We start from the raw sequence: 18,485 nt of genomic DNA, 5'->3' as shown, positions 1-18,485 counted from the left end.
TATATTTTTTTAAAGTCTGAGACTACCAGCAGAAGAGGGTTTCTATATAAACTACTTTACCCCTTTCTTCACAATATTATTTAAAACAGAACTGGTTCAAAGCCTTTGTCTGTGGAAGGTTATATTTTTATTCTTTGAAAATAAGGCTGTTAACAAAAAATTTGGTAACTGGTAACTACCAACCACTGTGCTAAGGCCGTGCCTTCGCTGGGTCACACTCCGTGCCACAGGTGCACATGCAGGCAGTGCAATGCTAAGCCGATGTAAGCAGATACTGCAATGCAATTCCCTTCCTCCCTCCTCTTTCCCCACTTCCAGCCTTGCCAGAGCTTGTCACAACACGTCATTTTATGGACCCGTGTCATGCTGGTTCCACATAAACACTACTTGGGGGCAGGCCACCCTGGGGCACGCTTCCCAGTGACCTGCTGCCCGCGACTCACCCGCGGCGGGTCGGCCTGCAAGGCGGCCAGGTAGTTCTCCAGCGCCATGCGGCGGCGGTCGTTCAGCATGGCTTCCACCCGGGCCAGGTGCGTTTCCACCAGCTGCTGCTTCTCGCTGGCGGCTTCTTTCTCCAAAGCCTTCACCATCGCTTGGAAGTGCTATGCCCAGAAAGCAGACATGTAATTCATGGCAGCCGGGGGAAGTCTAGGCAAACAACACCTAAGAGCCCAACACAGGCTTCTCCCTGCCCAGGGCGTGTGAGAGCCGCAGCGGGTCCAGAGAGTGGAGCAGGTTAAGATCTAAGCGCTGTGCACAGTAAGTCCTCACTTATCCGCACCAGCTTCTGTGACTTCAGGCAAAATGACATATAATTCAACCAATTTACCATAGGCTAACTGATATAAACAAGGGTTAAGCCCGGCCGGTGTGGTTGAGTGGTTGAGCGTCGTCGACCTATGAACCAGGAGGTCACAGTTCGATTCCCAGTCAAGGGCACATGCCCAGGTTGCGGGCTCGATCCCCAGTGTGGGGTGTGCAGGAGGCAGCCGATCAATGATTCTTTCCCATCATTGATGTTTCTCACTCTCCCTCTCCTTTCCTCTCTGAAATAAATAACAATATTTATAAATAAATAAATAAAAATAAATAAATAAATAAATAAATAAAACGAGGCTTAACCTTTTGCACTCGGATGTCGAGTGTGACTCGACACGGTTAGCATCGGTAGCAGCTCGTATGTCGAATTGTATTGAATGTATCAATAATTTGAAATATAAAAGAATCCAAATAAAGAAGTTTGTATGAAAAGAAACTCCAGTTTTTTATTCTACTGCTGCGTTTTGTAAAATCTGGGGTATTTAAAAAATTAAATCCCGAGTAGAATAAAGGAATCGACAAAAAAGCAAGCGAGTGCAAAGGGTTAAGTTGCTACAGCATCTCAGAAACATCATAAAACGATGTTAATGAAATGACGTGATCCAGGAGCCGCTGCACTTCATCTGCTCTGTTAGAATAGTCCCTCCTTGTCTAATGTCAGCGTGGTACAGCGAGCATCGGGGCTCCTCAGCACTTCCCTGGCCCCGCCGGCTTCTCTACGTGCACTGCAAGGCAAGAAATGCCGACTTTCCACACGGTGGCCAGGCGCCCACTTCCTCGTCCTGAAACCACAGCCTAATGGGAGACGTGTTGCGAAGCACGTCCCAGTGTATGGCGGGCTCCTCTGAGTCATTCCCACTGCAGTCCCGAGGGGCAAGCAGCGAGCTGTGAGTCCTGGCCCCATCTGACGGCACGGCTCCCGGCTGCGGGCTCACTTCCCCACACAGATGCAGAAACGAACACAACGGGACTTTCTAGGTCAGGGGTCCTCAAACTTTTTAAACAGGGGGCCAGTTCACTGTCCCTCAGACCATTGGAGGGCCGGACTATAGTTTAAAAAAAAAAACTATGAACAAATTCCTATGCACATTGCACATATCTTATTTTGAAGTAAAAAAAACAAAACGGCAAAAACTCCTGCATGTGGCCCGCGGGCCGTAGTTTGAGGACGCCTGTTCTAGGTGTTCTGAGACAGGGTTATCGTGAAGAGAGATTTCTGCTAAACAAACACCAACGGATTTAAAATGTTTAAGTGTCACGAGCCCCACACCTGTCTCGTAGATTGTATCCCTATTCCTATCAACACTCTTCTACGCAAGGAGGAGGCAGTTGCTGCTGTGATTCTAAGGTTACATTCTCACAAAGTTATTTCTTCTCTGCCTTTCGACTTTTCAACAAGTCTGTAAAAGCAAGAATTCAGTGCTGCTGAAAGGCAAGTCGCAGCCTATGAAGGAAGATGACCGAGGACTTGAGCCAGGAGAGCAGAATGAACAAACGCAGCGGATAAGGTTGCTTCCTGGCGTGAATGAGGTGCGCTCTGGCTGGGGGTTTGTTTTCCTTCTGCCATAGGCGAGCTATTCTAGAGAACACCAGTTGGGAGGTTAAAACTTCCTGTAACAGAAGCTCCTGACTGAAAGGAGCTGTGAAGCCCTAACTTCCGGGGAGTTGGTGCTGACCACATCGGAGGGCCAGGCTGGAAGCCCCGCCCTGGACGGCACGTCTCACCTGGATCAGCGTCTGCCTCTCTGCTTTAGGGAGGTTCTTCGCTTGAAGCTCAGCCTCTTCCCATTCCTTCTTTACCTAGAACGAAAGTCAGAGTTCTCTAACCAGGGAGCAGTCTCTAGAACAATCCCCCGCAGCTCATGCAGGAAACTGTGCAGAAGGAAATCGCACGTGTGATCCCTCGTGAGCTCAGGCCGTTTAGCTTGTTCCCAGGGCACTGCCTCTGAGGCTGCGCCTCGGTGTCCCCCAATGGAGTCTCAATCCCACACTTCTTTGTTCTATCTCCTGGGGCACGTTATTTAAAAGTCTCTGTGTCGCCCTAGCTGGTTTGGCTCAGTGGATAGAACATTGCCTGTGGACTGAAGGGTCCCAGGTTCGATTCCAGTCAAGGGCACATGCCCGGGTTGCAGGCTCGATCCCCAATAGGGGGGTGTGCAGGAGGCAGCCGGTCAATGATTCTCATCATTGATGTTTCTATCTCTTTCTCCCTCTCCCTTCCTCTCTGAAATCAATAAAAATGTATTTTTAAAAAAGTCTCTGTGCCTTAGTCTCCTCACCAAAAAAAGAGAGCAGGAGGAGGTTAATACCCATTTCTCAGAATTGATGTGGGTAAAACAGAATAACGACCATTTCTCCCAAAATAAAAGCCCAGCTCAAGTGATGTATGGGATTCCAGGTGGTCACTGAGACCTAGCAAGGACTCCCTCTGATTTTCTCTCAATCCTTGAGTGACTCTGGGAGAAAGTCACACTATGGGGCCCTTGTTATTCTAACACTTACCCTTTTAGGGAAAAGAAAACATCCCAAGACACAGAACCTTCAACAGGCACCACTAGCCAGTGTCTTGCTCTCATTAATACGTTTTTACACTTACCTTTCTCTAATGGCAAATGACACTAGCTCTTTACAACCATGACATGAAGCTCCCTTCTTTAAAATACATTTTTTAAGCTAGTTAATGGCAAAAAATAATACTAATACTAATGAGAACATAATAGCGTAAGTGCTGGCCACTGTGTGTGGAATGCAGCGCGCTGAGGGAATTATGCTTCCATGGAGCTGGGGAAGCGGGAAGGCCTAGTCACACTGAGAAGGTCCCCTCATATTCGCACACCTCACCTGTCGTAGGCGACACGTTCGCGTGACAGTCTAGACAAATGGTGTCCCTTTTCTTCAACTATGAAAACCATGTCCCCCAGTGCCCAACGCCATGCAGATACGGGGAGGCTGCAGTTTACCCTGTCCATCCGGTTGCGGTGCCGAATTTCTAGCTGCTCCTTTGCCTTCTGGAAGCGGGCATGCTCATTATCATCTGCAGAGGTCTCGAAATACACATCCACATCACTGGTCGGCAGAGGAGTTGGGGGAACTGGAAAAGAACGACAGAGGGCGGTCTCTTTGGGGGCGAGGGCCCTGCTGACCCGGACAGCACTGCGCTCCGGAGGATACTGAGTTCAGGAGCGCAGAGCGGGCTCGTGTGCCTGGTACTGCGCTCCAAGGACGGGGCGCTCCTGTCTGCCAAGCTCCTATCTCCAAGGATGGGGCGCTCCTGTCTGCCAGGACCCGGCGGTTAGGCTGCGCCTTACACGAGATTCACCCACCGGGCCAGTCCAGGTACCCTGGCAACTACGGTGCCAGCCAGGCATTTACTGAGGACTGCAGGGGCAGAAAAGGAAATCGCTTCTTCTAACTGTCCCTCGGTTCTTAAAATCTTAACCCTTTCCACTCGCTTGCTTTTTTCATCGAGCTGCTACCGATGCTAACCGTGTCGAGTCACACTCGACATCCGAGTGCAAAAGGTTAAAACCTAAAAAGTAACTGCCTTACTGCTGTCACCGATGGCATCTGACCAGAGACGAGGGCTGAAGTCAGACCATTCGCCTCCACACTCTATTTTGAAGGGAACTTGAGGGCTCAGGGCTCCTTTCTTCTTGCTATTTTAGGTGGACACCTACTTTGGGGAACTAACTCAACTGCATGTGCTTTGCACACTGGGAAGGCCCAACTGCTCCAGCTGGTGCCTCAGTGTTCAACAGTATTGAACCCCGATCGCAGAGATGACAGGTAGAGCTAAGCTGCTGTATGTGACAGGACAGAGCTGCTCTTCGACAAGGACTGCCCGGTGTGAAGACACCCAGGACATTCATTGGCCCTAACAGGCCAGCACCCCGAGGCAGATCCTTTAGAATCACCACCCCTCTCTGCCAGTCCAGCAGACTCCTAGTGGCCCCGGCGAGGCAATGCTGCACCAGGGAGCTTCCTCTCCTAAGGAAAGGACTGGGAGGACGGGTTCCTCAGCCAGCCTCTCAAGGAATGTTTATGGCAACTCTTGCTCGCCCAATTCCCGAACCGGCCCAGGCTAGGGAGGACTGACACAGGACCGACACGCAGCCTGCTGCACAACCTGCAGCTGCATCATGACATCATGTGAGAGCCAAGCGGGTAGTAAGAGCCCAATTCAACAACCTTTAATTCGAACAAATCCACCTAACTTCCAGAATTGCCTAAGTTCAGCAGAACTTGAAAACAAAGGTGTAACTGACAGATGTAACTACAAATGCATCAGCCATTCCAGCTTTCCATCAGAGCATCTTCTATTTCCCTCATTTTAGTTACTAAACCTAAAAGCTACAGCAGCCAATGTTCAAATGAACTAAATTAACTAACGTATGGCTTCAGAGACCACATTCCCCAGGATACTCCAAAGTCCAGCTGGGAGAATGTCAAAGCACTGTGTGTTAGAGCTTTGTTCACATCACTGGGCTGGATGAAGGTAATACCAAGCGTAAGCTGCCCCCACCCTCTGGAAACTACAGGGCAAGGGGGCAGCGGGCCTAGAGGTTTGGTTCTGCAGACACGGTGGGCTCCCACCCAGCACCACGCCCTCTGTCCCTGTGAAAACCACCAGCTCATCGGCCCATCTCAATCCCCTTCGAGGAGGGACACAACCTTGACTATGGGAACAGCGATGCTCCTGGGCCATCCAGGCACTCTAGCCAGGGGCCCCAAAAGCCCACGAACACATGCAGCCCCTTGGCAAGTCTCCCCTACCATACGTAACCGGAAACCACAATTGGGCAGACTTTGTTAATGCTCTGAAGAGCTGCCAAAATTCCATCGTGTCTTAAGGCACCACCTCTCTGATCCTCTGGGAAAAGATCACCATCTGCATATTCAGTAAAATCTCATCCGAACTCCGATTCCTCAGGCTTCAACCCAAAACAATGTTTTTGTTGCCTCTTACTTTAAGTAGTTCCACAGAGCTGAAAAGATCTATTTCTATCTCTACATCTTTCTTGAATAAAAATCTTTCTGCCAAAGTTCCCTAAGGATTCATATTTTTTTCATCTTTTCAAGTGTATCAAATAAAAACAGCCTTTCCACAGGGCAGCAGCTGGAGTGGAAGCACTGTAAGTATACCATGTTATATTAGGATTTTAGACATCTTTTTTTTGGGGGGGTAGGTAGTGGGGGAAGAGGGACCATGAAGGCATCTGAATGAAAACCATCAGATGCTACAGCCAAATCCCAGGAATCATCATTCTAATAAAATCCAGAATAGGAACTTGGCCTGAGGATTTTCCAAACACAGGGTTAGTACTGCAAAGTAAGAGAAAGAGGGCCTTAAAACAGGAAGAGGGGTAACCATGGAGAAAAGCAAAACTTTTCCTACCTTAGTAAACCCAACTCAACTGAGCCGCTGAGTTTCCTTGGGAGCTCAGGACACATAAACTAAAGTCCTTCACTCCCCCCAAATCTCTGCACAACCCAGGGCTGCCGAATACAGAGAAACAGTTACCACCTCCTGGCTGCAAAGCTCTCTCCCTAGAGACGTAAAAGCGAGAGAGTTCAATTTTCCGGACTCCCAAAGCATCCCCATCGTCACTGCTTTGGAGAGCAGGCATCACAGGGTCGGTGACAGGGTAGTTCAAAGTCAAGGATGAGAGGCAAAGCCTGGAGCGATCAGATGCAGAACTCCTGGCCGCCTGCTTGCCCTTTTGTGCCTTTCAACTAGAGACAACCAGGGCAGGGCTGCCTTCCGAGCCAACGCACAGCGCCCAGGGAGCCAGCAGACTAACGGAGGGCTGAGAGCAAGGCCTGGGCGCCCCCGCAGTGCCAGGCAGGGAACACACCATCACCATCACCACCACCACCACCACACCACCACCACCAGCATACCCACGGTGAGCACAGGACACGGAGAACTGAGCTTGCAGCTGCCCACAGAGAAGCAAGGCTAGATCTAGAAAGCACGAGATGAGGGAAACACGACCAACAGCGAACACCCGAGGGGCAGGGAGCACTAACAGATGCAGTCACGTGGACAGCCGGGAAGGACAAACGCCGGACAGGACAGTCTGCTGCACAGAGCCAGCGTGGCGGACTTACTCATCGCTTTACACACCGCCATACAATAATCCTCAGACTCAAAATTGTTCCTGTTGCCTCCGCAGCCGCCATATATAAAGCGCACGCACTTTCCCTTGGAGAGGTCGAAGTACCAACGGGGCATCACGGCCCGGCAGGGCCCCGTCATCGCCTCCTGGGAGCAGACAGCTGTGTGAAAACGGTCAGATGTCAGCGGGACAGAGGTGGCAGCTGCAGACGCGTCACAACCTACAGAACGCAGGGCTGGGCCGGGCGAGGAAGGCCCGGGGACACTCAACATCAGGAGGCGAGGGCTGGACAAGCCCTCAGCGCCCGGCTAACTGGCTCACCAGCTCAAGCCAGTCGTTTCCACTCGAAGGCAATACATTGAGGAACTGACAGTGTTTTGTGCTGTCTTGAGGCTAGATGTACAGGTTGGCAGAGGAATTCCCTATATCATAGCTCCGTGAGGCCACCCTGCTGAGCTGGGCGGTGGCGATATTTGCCTGGTTTGCCTATCCTGATGGGTCAAGGCCTACAGGGAACGCAGGTGGATGGGCTGTGACTGGTGATAGTGGAAGCACTACTCAAGCATCTAAAAAGGACGAGTGCACACTTTTATGGTCTCCAAGGTCAATCAATTTCTAGACTCTAAATAACTCGCCCTAGTTGGGTCCTAAATAATTCTTCAGATCTTCATTGGTTTCAGATCCACAAGCAGCGGGAGGTTGTGTGGGAATGGCTCTAGAACCGTCACAGCCTTGTGGTTGTTTTTTTAAACTGGCAAGATGAAAACACTGCTGGTCCCGATCCCTTCCCAGGAGGTCATTCAATTCCACCCTCCCACGGGAACCCACTCAGAAAGAGAAGAACCAAGAAAGTGATTTCCATTCCACAGGGCCAGGGCTTTAGCAGTATGGGGGAGGGGGTCCCCCTCAGGAGAGACCATGTTGTCTCTTGTTCTCCAGTTCAGTCCTTGCAATGCAGAGAACAGTCCTCTGACTCATTCTGCACTCTCCCTAAGTGTGTCCATGGCAGGCCCTGCCGCGGCCCAGCCGCCACGAAGCTGGTGCCACCAGCACCCGAGGAGCTGGCCTCCTTCCGGCACAGAAGCCCCGCCGCTCCTGTAACCCACCTGCGGTGCAGGCAGCACAACATCCTAAGCAAGCAATTCCCGGAGGGATGCTACTGCCTCTGCTCCCATGGCGTTACCTTTCACATCGTGAGTCATTTCCTTGGCCGCGATGGCCCCGTCGCTGCTGGGCGCCGTCGGGGTCTCTTCGTTGTAGTCGTCCCCTTTAAAGGTGTCATAGTAGTAGTCTCGGTCTTCCACCACTTCCTCCTCCTCGTCCTCGTCCTCGTCCTCGTCCTCGCCATCGTCATCCGCAGCTGCCTCGGTGAAGTCTTCCAAATCTGCTTCGGTAGGAAATTCACTAAGGGCCACAGCAAAAGAGGAAGGTTAATGCCAGTTCCGACGCCCAGCACAACAATGAGTCTGCCCCCTGTTCTGAACCACAAACAGAGACAGGAAATCAGCTCAGCGTGCCCTGGACTCGGCCATGAAGGCCTCGGCTGGCTCCGCCAGCAAAAGGGAAGAGCCGGGGAGCAGGGACCACATGGGCCTGTGGAAAGCAGTGCGGCCCAGCGTAAGGCTGGCAGCCTCCAGCTCTCCCGGGACCGGCTCCGGCTGCCTCCGCTCAGCAGGACCAAGGCAATGCCCCCTTCACCCAGCAGCCCCCGGCCCCCGGCAAAACCATTCCCAGGCTCGGGACAAGAGCTCACCTTTTATAAACGTCATAGTCTTCCTCCTCCTCTTCCTCTCCTTCCTCGTCCTCATCTTCCTTTGACACAGCCGACTCCACGGCCTTGGTCTGAGGGCAGCACACGTACTCGGTGCCGTGGAACTGGTCCACCCCGCAGGGCAGCAGCATGCCGTAGCTGTACAAGGTCATCCCCTGGGTCAGACAGGCCTGAAAGAGACCCGCAGGCCGACATCAGAACACACCGGACCCGAGCTTTGGCCGAAAGAAACCCTATCAAATCGCTCTGTGATGCTTCCTCTCCTGGCCACCGAGATGTTCTGTCAAAAAGTGTGCTGGTAGTAGGACACATTTTGCTTAACTTGCACTAGGGAAACATCTGGACCATAAACAATGAAAGCCCGAAGCTGGACAAAAAGGGAAGGGAGTTCTTTCTGGTAATTATCAAGCGGATGGAGGGTGTCCACGTGAGTTTACACTCGTCCCTGGGGAGGGAGGCACTCCAGATCTGACCAGAGGAAAACAAGCGACGGGAGAACCAACTTTACAGAAGACGAGCTAAGAAGGGGTCTCTCCACTAGAAGAAGGACGTGACATCCAGTCCTGTCAGCCTGTGACGGGCACCGCCCTTCCATAATTGGCCATTTCCCCCCCGAAGGCCTTAGGGTTCAGAGGGCCTTCTCGGGAGCCCGGCTGAGCGCATCCTCGCTTCACGGCTTTTTTAATATCCGTAACTTTAGGGTCTGGATTGTCAGCACCGAACTTCCCTGTGAAAATACCAACCCTTCTCCCCAATATTTTTAACTTAGAAGGTACAAGTCATTGCTAACTTGGAAGGGAGAAAAGGAAAGTAATTTGAAACCAGGGTGGCTTTGCCATCCGCCCGTTACCTCTTTGACCAGAGTGTGCCAGTGCTGGTGGTTCTCGCACACATCCATCCGCTCCTTGTGGAAAAACTGGCACTTCTCTGGAACCAGCAGAACGTCACTCACAAACTCACCCACTGGAAAAGAGAAGCTCTGTCAGAAGCAAATCTGAGCTTAATTCAAGGGGAAAACAGCCCTCACTGCATATTCTTAATCACATAGTCAGATGCAGACGGTGTAGTATCTTTCACCCTCAAAGGCCCACTGAATGCGACACCTCCAAGCAAGCAGTCACAAGAGCTCGACATGCCATTAGGCCACTAAGGACGGGACTGCCTCTCTCCCCGACTCCAAGCCCTCCAGTCCCGGTGCAGGCTGCACAGCACATGAGGCGAATAGGAATAAGGTCCCCTTCCATGTCCTCAGACACACACACACACACACACACACACACACACACACACACACAGGTTCTGCCCCCCAGATTTCACATAAACAATATTCTTGGCCTCTTACGTCCACATTTCTGCCTATTATTGGTTCTGATAACAAAATGTCCAAGAAACTGAGACTGGATGTTCTCCTCAGGTACAGGTAATTCTTAGGTTAGCCCTTTGTGGACCTAAAGACAGAGCTCTGAGACTAGCCACCACTGCAATGAACTTATTCACGTAAGAATCATCAATGGAGAGCTAATTACAAGGGGAACAGGGTCCTGGCAAGAGAAAACTCTGGAAGACACGACCTTGACCAGGTGACCTGTTTAACATTGCCAATCACAGACAAACTGGCGATGTCCTAAAGAAGAACATACTACCTACACAGTCTTTCTGTCAAAATATGTCATTTCAATCTAATCATAATGAAATTCAAATCCAGGGATATTCCATCAAACAAATGACCTGGACTTTTAATTTTAGGGTGAACTATCATGATGTCTCAAACTTACTTTCAGTTTAACAACAACAACAAAAAGTATGTGATATGCACACACACATACCTAATGAGCTGGAGAAAAAATACATATAGCTGTTTAGAAAATAGGATCCTTACATTTTAGAAATACATGCTAAAATATTTAAAGGGAAAAAAGGTATCTGTGATTTGTTTCCAGGTAATTGGGGGAAGGTGGGAGTGAGGCCATTGATGAAGTCAGAGTGGCTCATGAATTAATGACTGCTACACACTTGGGCAACAGGGACATGAGGGTTAAGGGCACTGTTTTCTCTGAGTCTACATATATTTGTAATTTCCATAATAAAAAGCTAACAGCTTATATATATGTCACCAGATTATCACCCAGAAATTCTGAGTCAGTAGGTCTAAGGTGGGATGCACTACTCTGCATTGAGCAAGCATCCCAGGCGATTCTCATGCATCACTGATGTGCTCCCACAGGGTCTATGTGGAAGGAGGGAGAGCTGTAGCAAACATGGCAAAATGCTGAACTTAAAGCAGGATGGTGAGTGCATGGATGACCATATTATGTTTTGTCTTTTCAGTATGCATGAAACATTTCAGAATAAAGCTGAAAATAAAAACTCTCTTTTATTGACTGATCAGTTTTAGAGAGGAAGGGGGGTGGGGGAGAGAGAGAGAAACATCACTGATGAGAGAGAATCATTGACTGGCTGCCTCTTACATGCCCCACACTGGGGATCAAGCCCGCAACCCGGTCATGTGTCCTGTCCTGGAATCGAACCGTGACCTCCTAGTTCATAGGTCGATGCTCAACCACTGAGCCACGCCAGAAATTTAATAATTAACTCCATGCTTAACTGTAAAATAAAGTATCCCTAATTTTATTGACTTATTTTTTTAAATTTTCCAATTACAGCTTACAGTCAATATTATTTTGCATTAGTTTCAGGTGTACAGCCTAGTGGTTAGACAATCATATACTTTACAAAGTGGTTTCCCCCATATTTCAAGTACCATCTGGCACCATACAATTACTACAGTATTACTGACTGTATTTCCTATGCTGTACTTTATATCCCTTTTACTATTTTGTAACTACCAATTTGTACTTGTTAATCCCTTTACCTTTTCCACCCAGGTCCCACTACCCCTCATTCCCTCTGTCAACCATCAGTCTGACCTCTATATCTATGAGTCTGTTTCTATTTTGTTTATTCATTAATTTTGCTCTTTAAATTCCAGTTAAGTGAAATCATATGGTATCTGTCTTTCTCTGTTTGATTTATGTCATTGAACATAATACCCTCTAGGCCCATCTATGTTGCCACAAATGGTTAAGATTTCATTCTTTTTTATGGCTGAGTAATAGGCCATCAGCAGTTCACCCTTCGTCTAGGGAAGGCCAACTCTCTATCCACTGGCACTTAGGTTGTTTCCATATCCTAGCTATTGTAACGAATGCTGCAATGAACATAGGGATGTATCTGTCTATTCAAATTAGATTTTTGGATTTCTTTATATAAATATCCAGAAGTGGAATTGCTGGGTCATAAGGAGTTCTATTTTTAATTTTTCGAGGAGGCCCTGTACTGTTTTCCATAGTGGCTGCATCAATTTGCAAACCCACAACCTGACCACCCAAGGCAAGTTTTTGTGAGCTCTAGCGTCCTTCCCTAGACCATGTCTCTGAGGTGAATAGGGCTATGAGAACTTAAAAGACCTAGAATAATTGTCTGGAGCAGAAACATACACCTTGCAGAAGCGTTCATACTGGAACAGGGTGAACTGCTGATGGCCTATGGTGAATTCCAAGGTAGAAGGTGACTTGCAAACAGACGCCTGCAATGGACGAGTGAGCGGCTCTGAGACACGAAGGCGCAGCTGCTGAGGACTGCATCTCAAAGCCTGATTGTGCAACTTCCTCCAGGAGGCTTCATATCACAGCAAACCCCTGTGCTCATCTCCTTCCAAAATAACCAAATGCAAAACTGCCCTGGGCTTGCAAAGCTTGCTTCTTTTAGTACCGGAGCCAGTCTATATATAAATGTCAAAGATGACTAACTCCTTCCCACAAATACCAGCACATCACCAACTGGGTCCTACTCGGATCATCCGATTTATTTAGATACATTTTTATAGATAAGCAGGAGGCAATTAGTAGTAACGGGAAATAAAATGTTCACTTTGAGGAGACTGATCTGTCACTTCTCACCAAATATACTAAGTATTAGTTAAGAGAATCACATTGGTGGGTAATTAAACATGTTCTCAGAAGAGAGCAGAGTTGAATGACTGGACACAGATGTCTACAGATAGTGTGACCTCAGATGTGATGCAAACATTGCCAGCAACCAAAATTCATTCTCAAACTGCTTTCAGGCATCCTAATCAAGACACATCCTTCCCCTCAACCTTGCAAAACAACAAAAATACTACCTGAGTACATAGATAAGACCCCTGGAACATCCAAACCAATTAATAGAGGCTCCCAACCAATGTAAGTACATTCTACTATTTTCCCCAGTCCCCATCTCCCCACCCCTCTGGCTGGCCTATGATTTGGGTTAGCTAGGCAGCAATATTTAAAGGGGATTTCAGAGCTGAAGCTAACCATACTACCATCTCTTTATGTCAATATGTGGTATTTATTTACCTTAATAGGTATAAAAGGACTCACTGTGGTTACTCCTGGTGAATAAAATACACAAGACTCTCACTTTTTACTGCATTAATTTTCAGTACAGTTTGTACGTTAAAAGAATTGAGTATGGTTGCATAACTCAGTGAATATACTATACACCATTAAACCATTATATCTCAACAAACCTATACTTAAAAAGTAGAGAGACTTATTTACAGGGGATATTGAGAAAATTTTAAAATATAGTGAAGATAATGGAATTGTAGGTATCAGTATGAGCTCACTGTTAACATATGCACATAGATCTAGAAAATAGATTTGTGTGTGCATGTAATGTATATATACATATTTCTTAGCTCTGTCCCCTGAGTGGGCCTAGAAGCAGTAACACTGTAATAGCAGTAAGAACACCTAATGCCCAGATCTTGGTGTCTAAATATTTTCCCCACTAATAAAATCAGGGCTTCTTGCAGAAATGGCTGAATCCAGGGGTGAGGTAGGGAAAATATAGGATGAGCCTAGAGCATCTTTTGGTACCAGAAAGGAAGCTTTCAAAGAATGACAGGGACATGTAAAAAGACACGGGAACCTTAAAAGACACATGAAGCCCCTAACAAGTTTGGCTCAGTGGACAGAGTGTCGGCCTGCAGACTGAAGGGTCCCAGGTCAGATTCCAGACAAGGGCACATACCTTGATTGCAGGGCAGGTGCAGAAGGCAACCAATAGATGGGTCTTTCTCACATCAATGTCTCTCTCTCTGTCTCTCTCCCCCTCCCACTCTCTAAAAAAAATCAATGGGGAAAAAAAACAACATATATATCTCCTCCGGTGAGGATTAACAACAAAAAGGAACCAGAATGAAGGGGCTCGCACTGGCCAAATCTGGACAATGAGTCCATAATGAAATAAATGGTAAGGAGAAGGTCGTGCTGATTACTAACCAACGGCAGTTCTATCTGGGTACTCTAAGGGAGGTTGGGTTCGAGAGTGGAAAGACATTAAAATCTATTACTTCTTAAATGACAACAAGGAAGAGTCAGTATGTCTTTCCTACTACCTCCCTAAACTTCAGTGACTGGTCCTTCACTAACTTAGGCTCAGGCAACTGTATTCATTCAAAAATAAAAAGGGGTAGAGCTCTACTTACTTAAAAAGTTGTCCAAACGCATGCTGGTGTAAACATGAACAACTGTCTGAATAAATAACATTGAAGACTGTACAGTACAATGCTTTATGTGTGACAACGCAAAGAAGGTATTAAATGGTTTATGGTCAAACTGTCTTTATGCATTTAATTAATGACATTATCATTTCATTGGTTCTATGACACACTGATAAATTCAAATGATAGCATTTGAAAATAAATGCAGTAAAACAAATTTTTGTTGTTGTGTACTGGCTATGGTAGAGGTCTTGTCATTATAAAGAGTGTACCCTATGTTCTAGGCACTGCATGGTGCTGAGGGGACAAAATAATTAAAGCAGGGTCGGTGTTTTCAAGGAGTTTACAACAAGGTTGGAGGAAGATGCAATACACAGAAACCATTGATTGTACAGTGTGACAGGTGTAATGGCAACAACATGGAGAACTTCAGATACGGTTATCCGGATAGAAAATAAAAGTGGTTCCGTTAAAGAAAGCATCCCCGGAGATAAGTCTTTAAGGGAGAACTTCCCAAGTAGGGTTAAATAGAGGAAAATCATTCCAAACTATGAGAGCTGGGTGGATGGTAAGTGGCCAGGAGCCATGAGAAGTCCATGTTGATGAAGAGTCTGAAGCACAAAAGGGGACGTGGGGCGCTGTAGAAAAGTAGAGTTAAGCAAGGACCACTTGATGGAGTTTTAACCCATGCTAAGGAGCTTAATTAAAGGTGACTTTTTAAGTGAAGAAGGGCTACTAAAGGGTTTTATGTGCAGAAGAGACCATTCAATCTTCACTTCAGATCAGAAGGCAACACACTGACAACAGACCCGAGGGACAGGCACAGCCCAGCCTAGGAAGGAAATGAGGGCAAGCTGAACTGAGCAGGGGAGTCAGATGGAGAAGGATGTAAGCCAGAGGTTCCCAAACTTTCAAGTCACAGCACCCCTAGGGCAAAAGAATGCCCCAAAGCCAAGTGGTTAGGCCAACAAGTACTTGTGTGCTAACACCTTAGGGCCTGCTGGCCCTACACAACTCTTCCAACGTTGGAATCGATGGACCACATCCACCCTTCTTTCTTCCACGGTGATTCTGTGTGATGCTGGCCTTGTATCACGGGAGCCACAAAGATGAGGTCACAGAAAGGAATAGAATGGTCAGGTGTTGAAACCGTGACTACTCCCAGCTAGTAGTTCACGGGATGTCGGACAGATGTTTCCCCTGGAAACCCAAACATCCCACAATGCCGCTGAGGCTGCTACAATGTCCTGGAGCGCCTCGGGGCACTTAAACATGGACATAAGCCATGCTCCAGAGGCGAGAATCAGACTGGCCTGGAAACTGACTGGGTGTACAGACAAAGGTCTCCCAGATCTCAAGCTCAGAGTTCTGGGTGGGTCGTGGAGCCAGCAAGGGACATAGAACATACAGGAGGGCGAAGACCAGACTGCACGTCTTTAGGGGTAAGGATGCAAAAGGCAGAAATGATTCCAAGTACTATCTACAAACAGTCAAGAATACTAGTGTGAGAATTTTATAGAGAATGAATGAAACCTCACACCCAGAGACTTCTTGGAGCCAAATGGAATGGAAGAACATCCTTAAACCGTACCACAAAATTTTTTTCCAAGTCTCACACTACAGCTTGAGGACGTGGTGTTGAGCACAGGCAGTGTCCCTCCTCCCCCTACTGGGTATTGAAAACAAAGCAATTGCTACGTATTTTAAATACTGTTATTCAGATGCTGACCCTTCCTGTTATTTTGCTACATGTGAGAATGAGAAAAGCAATATATTCCATTTGAGGAAAGGTTTTAAAGAAGGGAGGGAAGGGAAAAAGTTAACTTCATGGCTAAAAGTATGTACATCTACAGAACTACCCCGGATGTCCACCTTAGTGCTGTATCCATGGCAGGCGTCCTCAAACTACGGCCCGCGGGCCACATGAGGGTGTTTTTGCCGTTTTGTTTTTTTGCTTCAAAATAAGATATGTGCAGTGTGCATAGGAATTTGTTCATAGTTTTTTTTAAACTATAGTCCGGCCCTCCAATGGTCTGAGGGACAGTGAACTGGCCCCCTGTTTAAAAAGTTTGAGGACCCCTGATCCATGGGCTGCTCAGTCCCACGCACTACTAGGACTCTAACACCTCACACTCTCCCTGGAGGCGAAGCTGGGCCGCTCTGAGGGCAGCACTCTCATTCAGTGCCACCGAAAAGGTTCTTCCCTAAAAGACCAGGATGCCCACGAAGGGAGAGGGCGAGTTAGTGACCAGCGAAGACAAGTCAATTATCGACACAGAAAGCAATAAATATTCAAAAGAGAAAGTCCCACAATAAATTCGTGTAGCCCGCAGGTTCTTAACATGTGGATATTACACTGTGAGTCAAGAGAAACTTAAAAACGAGGGAGCCCACTTCCTGAGAAGCACGCAGGGATGTCTACAGAACACTCACCGAGACACTTGAACGGAATCACAACGTGGCTCTTGCACTGCTTTTTGTCCCGCCGGCACCAGTTGTCCACGCTGGCTGGCTGGTTGGCCTCCATCACATTGGTGATCTGTAGCTCTGGGTACATCTGCACAGAAAAGGCACACTCAGTGAGTGGACTGGTCTATAATAAATGCACATTCTCTCACAAGTAAGGCTGAGTGTCTGTTTACTCAGGGTCACTGTTATCCTATGTAAATCTAAAGTTCCACTCGGTTGCCCCTGGCTCCAGATAAACTCTTCAAGTAAAAAGATACTATAACGATTAGCTTTCTTGGGACAGGCAGATTTCTGACTACTAATGCGTTCTCTTAAAAAAAGGAATCTTTAATACAAAAGCAGCAAGCTTTAAGCCCAATAAATCTGTTAGACATAAAGGATGCTTGTAGGGTACGTGTAAGTAGCTGAGTTCATGAATTAAAACATTTAAGAGGCAAGTCCATGGAAGCGTCTGTTAGTAAAATTACAGAACAATGCTTGGACCCTGGCCCTATATACCAGTCTTGGTAAGTAAGAAGTGCATTCAAACCTCTTATATCCTTTTCTAGGTCAAGTTTTAACCCAAAACCAAGTTGAATCAGACTTGAGATGATCATTTACAGCAAGTGGAAACCACAAGCACACACATGACATGTTTGCTTCGCGTCTTCCTATGACAAGTGGAAGCCGAGAGGAGCAGGCTGTACAGTGTTCCTTCTGCAGTACTCCTTCCTCAGAGCACTGCGGTTCACAGCACACAAAGGCAAAAGCCTTCGAGAAGTCTCGTCGCCTCACAGCTTAGAAACCAAGGCCCGGTGCCCCAGTCTTTAGCCACTTAGTCTTCGGTCAAAAGAAAAGAATGATAGAATATCCGTTTCTAAGGCAAAGAGGCTCAAATTTGACCCAGAAACAAAGCGGTTTTAAGTTTCTGGCAACACTCTTACCTCCTGACAGTACTGAAGAACTTCTTCTTTTGTTCCAAAGCAGCTCTTGGTGCCGGATGGGTCCGGTTCCCATTCCCCAGTCTGAATGTTCACGTGCATATTTAACTTTCCACAAAACATTGCAATCTGAGGCTCGGCGACAGCAAATCCTGTTCCAGCATTGGCTGCAAGAGCCTACGAAAGGGGGGCAAAAGACACGTTTACTGCAAAAAGGCCACACCAAGGCAGTCATATTCAGTTGTCTGTGACAGTAGAACTGATCTTCTAAAAATTTTCACTGTAACTGTTGTCATAAACAAAATCCCTTCCCCAGGAGCTAACCCAGAATAAAAATGACCTCTGGATGTACATGATCAGAGTGAAAGATCAATGGGAAATTTAGCCCCCACTCCCCATCTGGATACTTCTGACTGGGAACCTATAACATAACCGCAGTCTCCTCTATTACAAAGCAAATCTACTTTCTGTTCCTTAATATATCGAACCACAAAAGCATAACATGTCTAAAGTTCCAGTAATTTTATTCAATTCACTTACACAAATTTTACTGAGCAGCTACTATTATGCAAATCAACAAGCTAAGTGCTTAGGACACCAGGGCGAGCAGAGCTATGACCCCTGCTCTCACGGGGCTTGCGGTCTAGAGCAGCAGTGCATACACCCAAAAAGCGTGGTCACATGCCCAGACATCCTAAGGAGGAAAAGAACACAGCATTGAAGAAGCATATAAAAAGGGAATCGGCCCAGGGCTCGGATGAGATGATCAGGAAATCTTCCTGAAGAGAATGGCACCTGAGTAGAGCAGCGCTTAGAACACTTTAAGTGAGAGGAAG

General features: G+C 47.4%; 1 protein-coding gene across 4 annotated transcripts in view; it reads right to left on the bottom strand.

Annotated features, from left to right (window-relative positions):
* Positions 1-18,485, bottom strand: part of APLP2 (amyloid beta precursor like protein 2) — a 59,190-nt gene that overhangs the window by 14,041 nt on the left and 26,664 nt on the right. For 2 of the 4 annotated variants that reach the window (XM_008142535.3, XM_028146892.2), the window contains exons 2-10: positions 17,653-17,826; positions 16,694-16,817; positions 9,560-9,672; positions 8,692-8,879; positions 8,122-8,342; positions 6,931-7,098; positions 3,780-3,910; positions 2,545-2,619; positions 444-602 (exon numbers count right to left, since the gene is read on the bottom strand). In XM_008142535.3, coding sequence (XP_008140757.2) covers positions 444-602; positions 2,545-2,619; positions 3,780-3,910; positions 6,931-7,098; positions 8,122-8,342; positions 8,692-8,879; positions 9,560-9,672; positions 16,694-16,817; positions 17,653-17,826 — 1,353 coding nt within the window. The remainder of the gene's footprint in view (positions 1-443; positions 603-2,544; positions 2,620-3,779; positions 3,911-6,930; positions 7,099-8,121; positions 8,343-8,691; positions 8,880-9,559; positions 9,673-16,693; positions 16,818-17,652; positions 17,827-18,485) is intronic. The other 2 variants (XM_028146893.2, XM_028146894.2) reach the window with 1 other exon arrangement.

This window comes from Eptesicus fuscus, chromosome 23 (assembly GCF_027574615.1).
Source record: "Eptesicus fuscus isolate TK198812 chromosome 23, DD_ASM_mEF_20220401, whole genome shotgun sequence".
Taxonomy (NCBI): Eukaryota; Metazoa; Chordata; class Mammalia; order Chiroptera; family Vespertilionidae; genus Eptesicus; species Eptesicus fuscus.
This window is presented reverse-complemented; position numbering and strand designations above follow the sequence as displayed.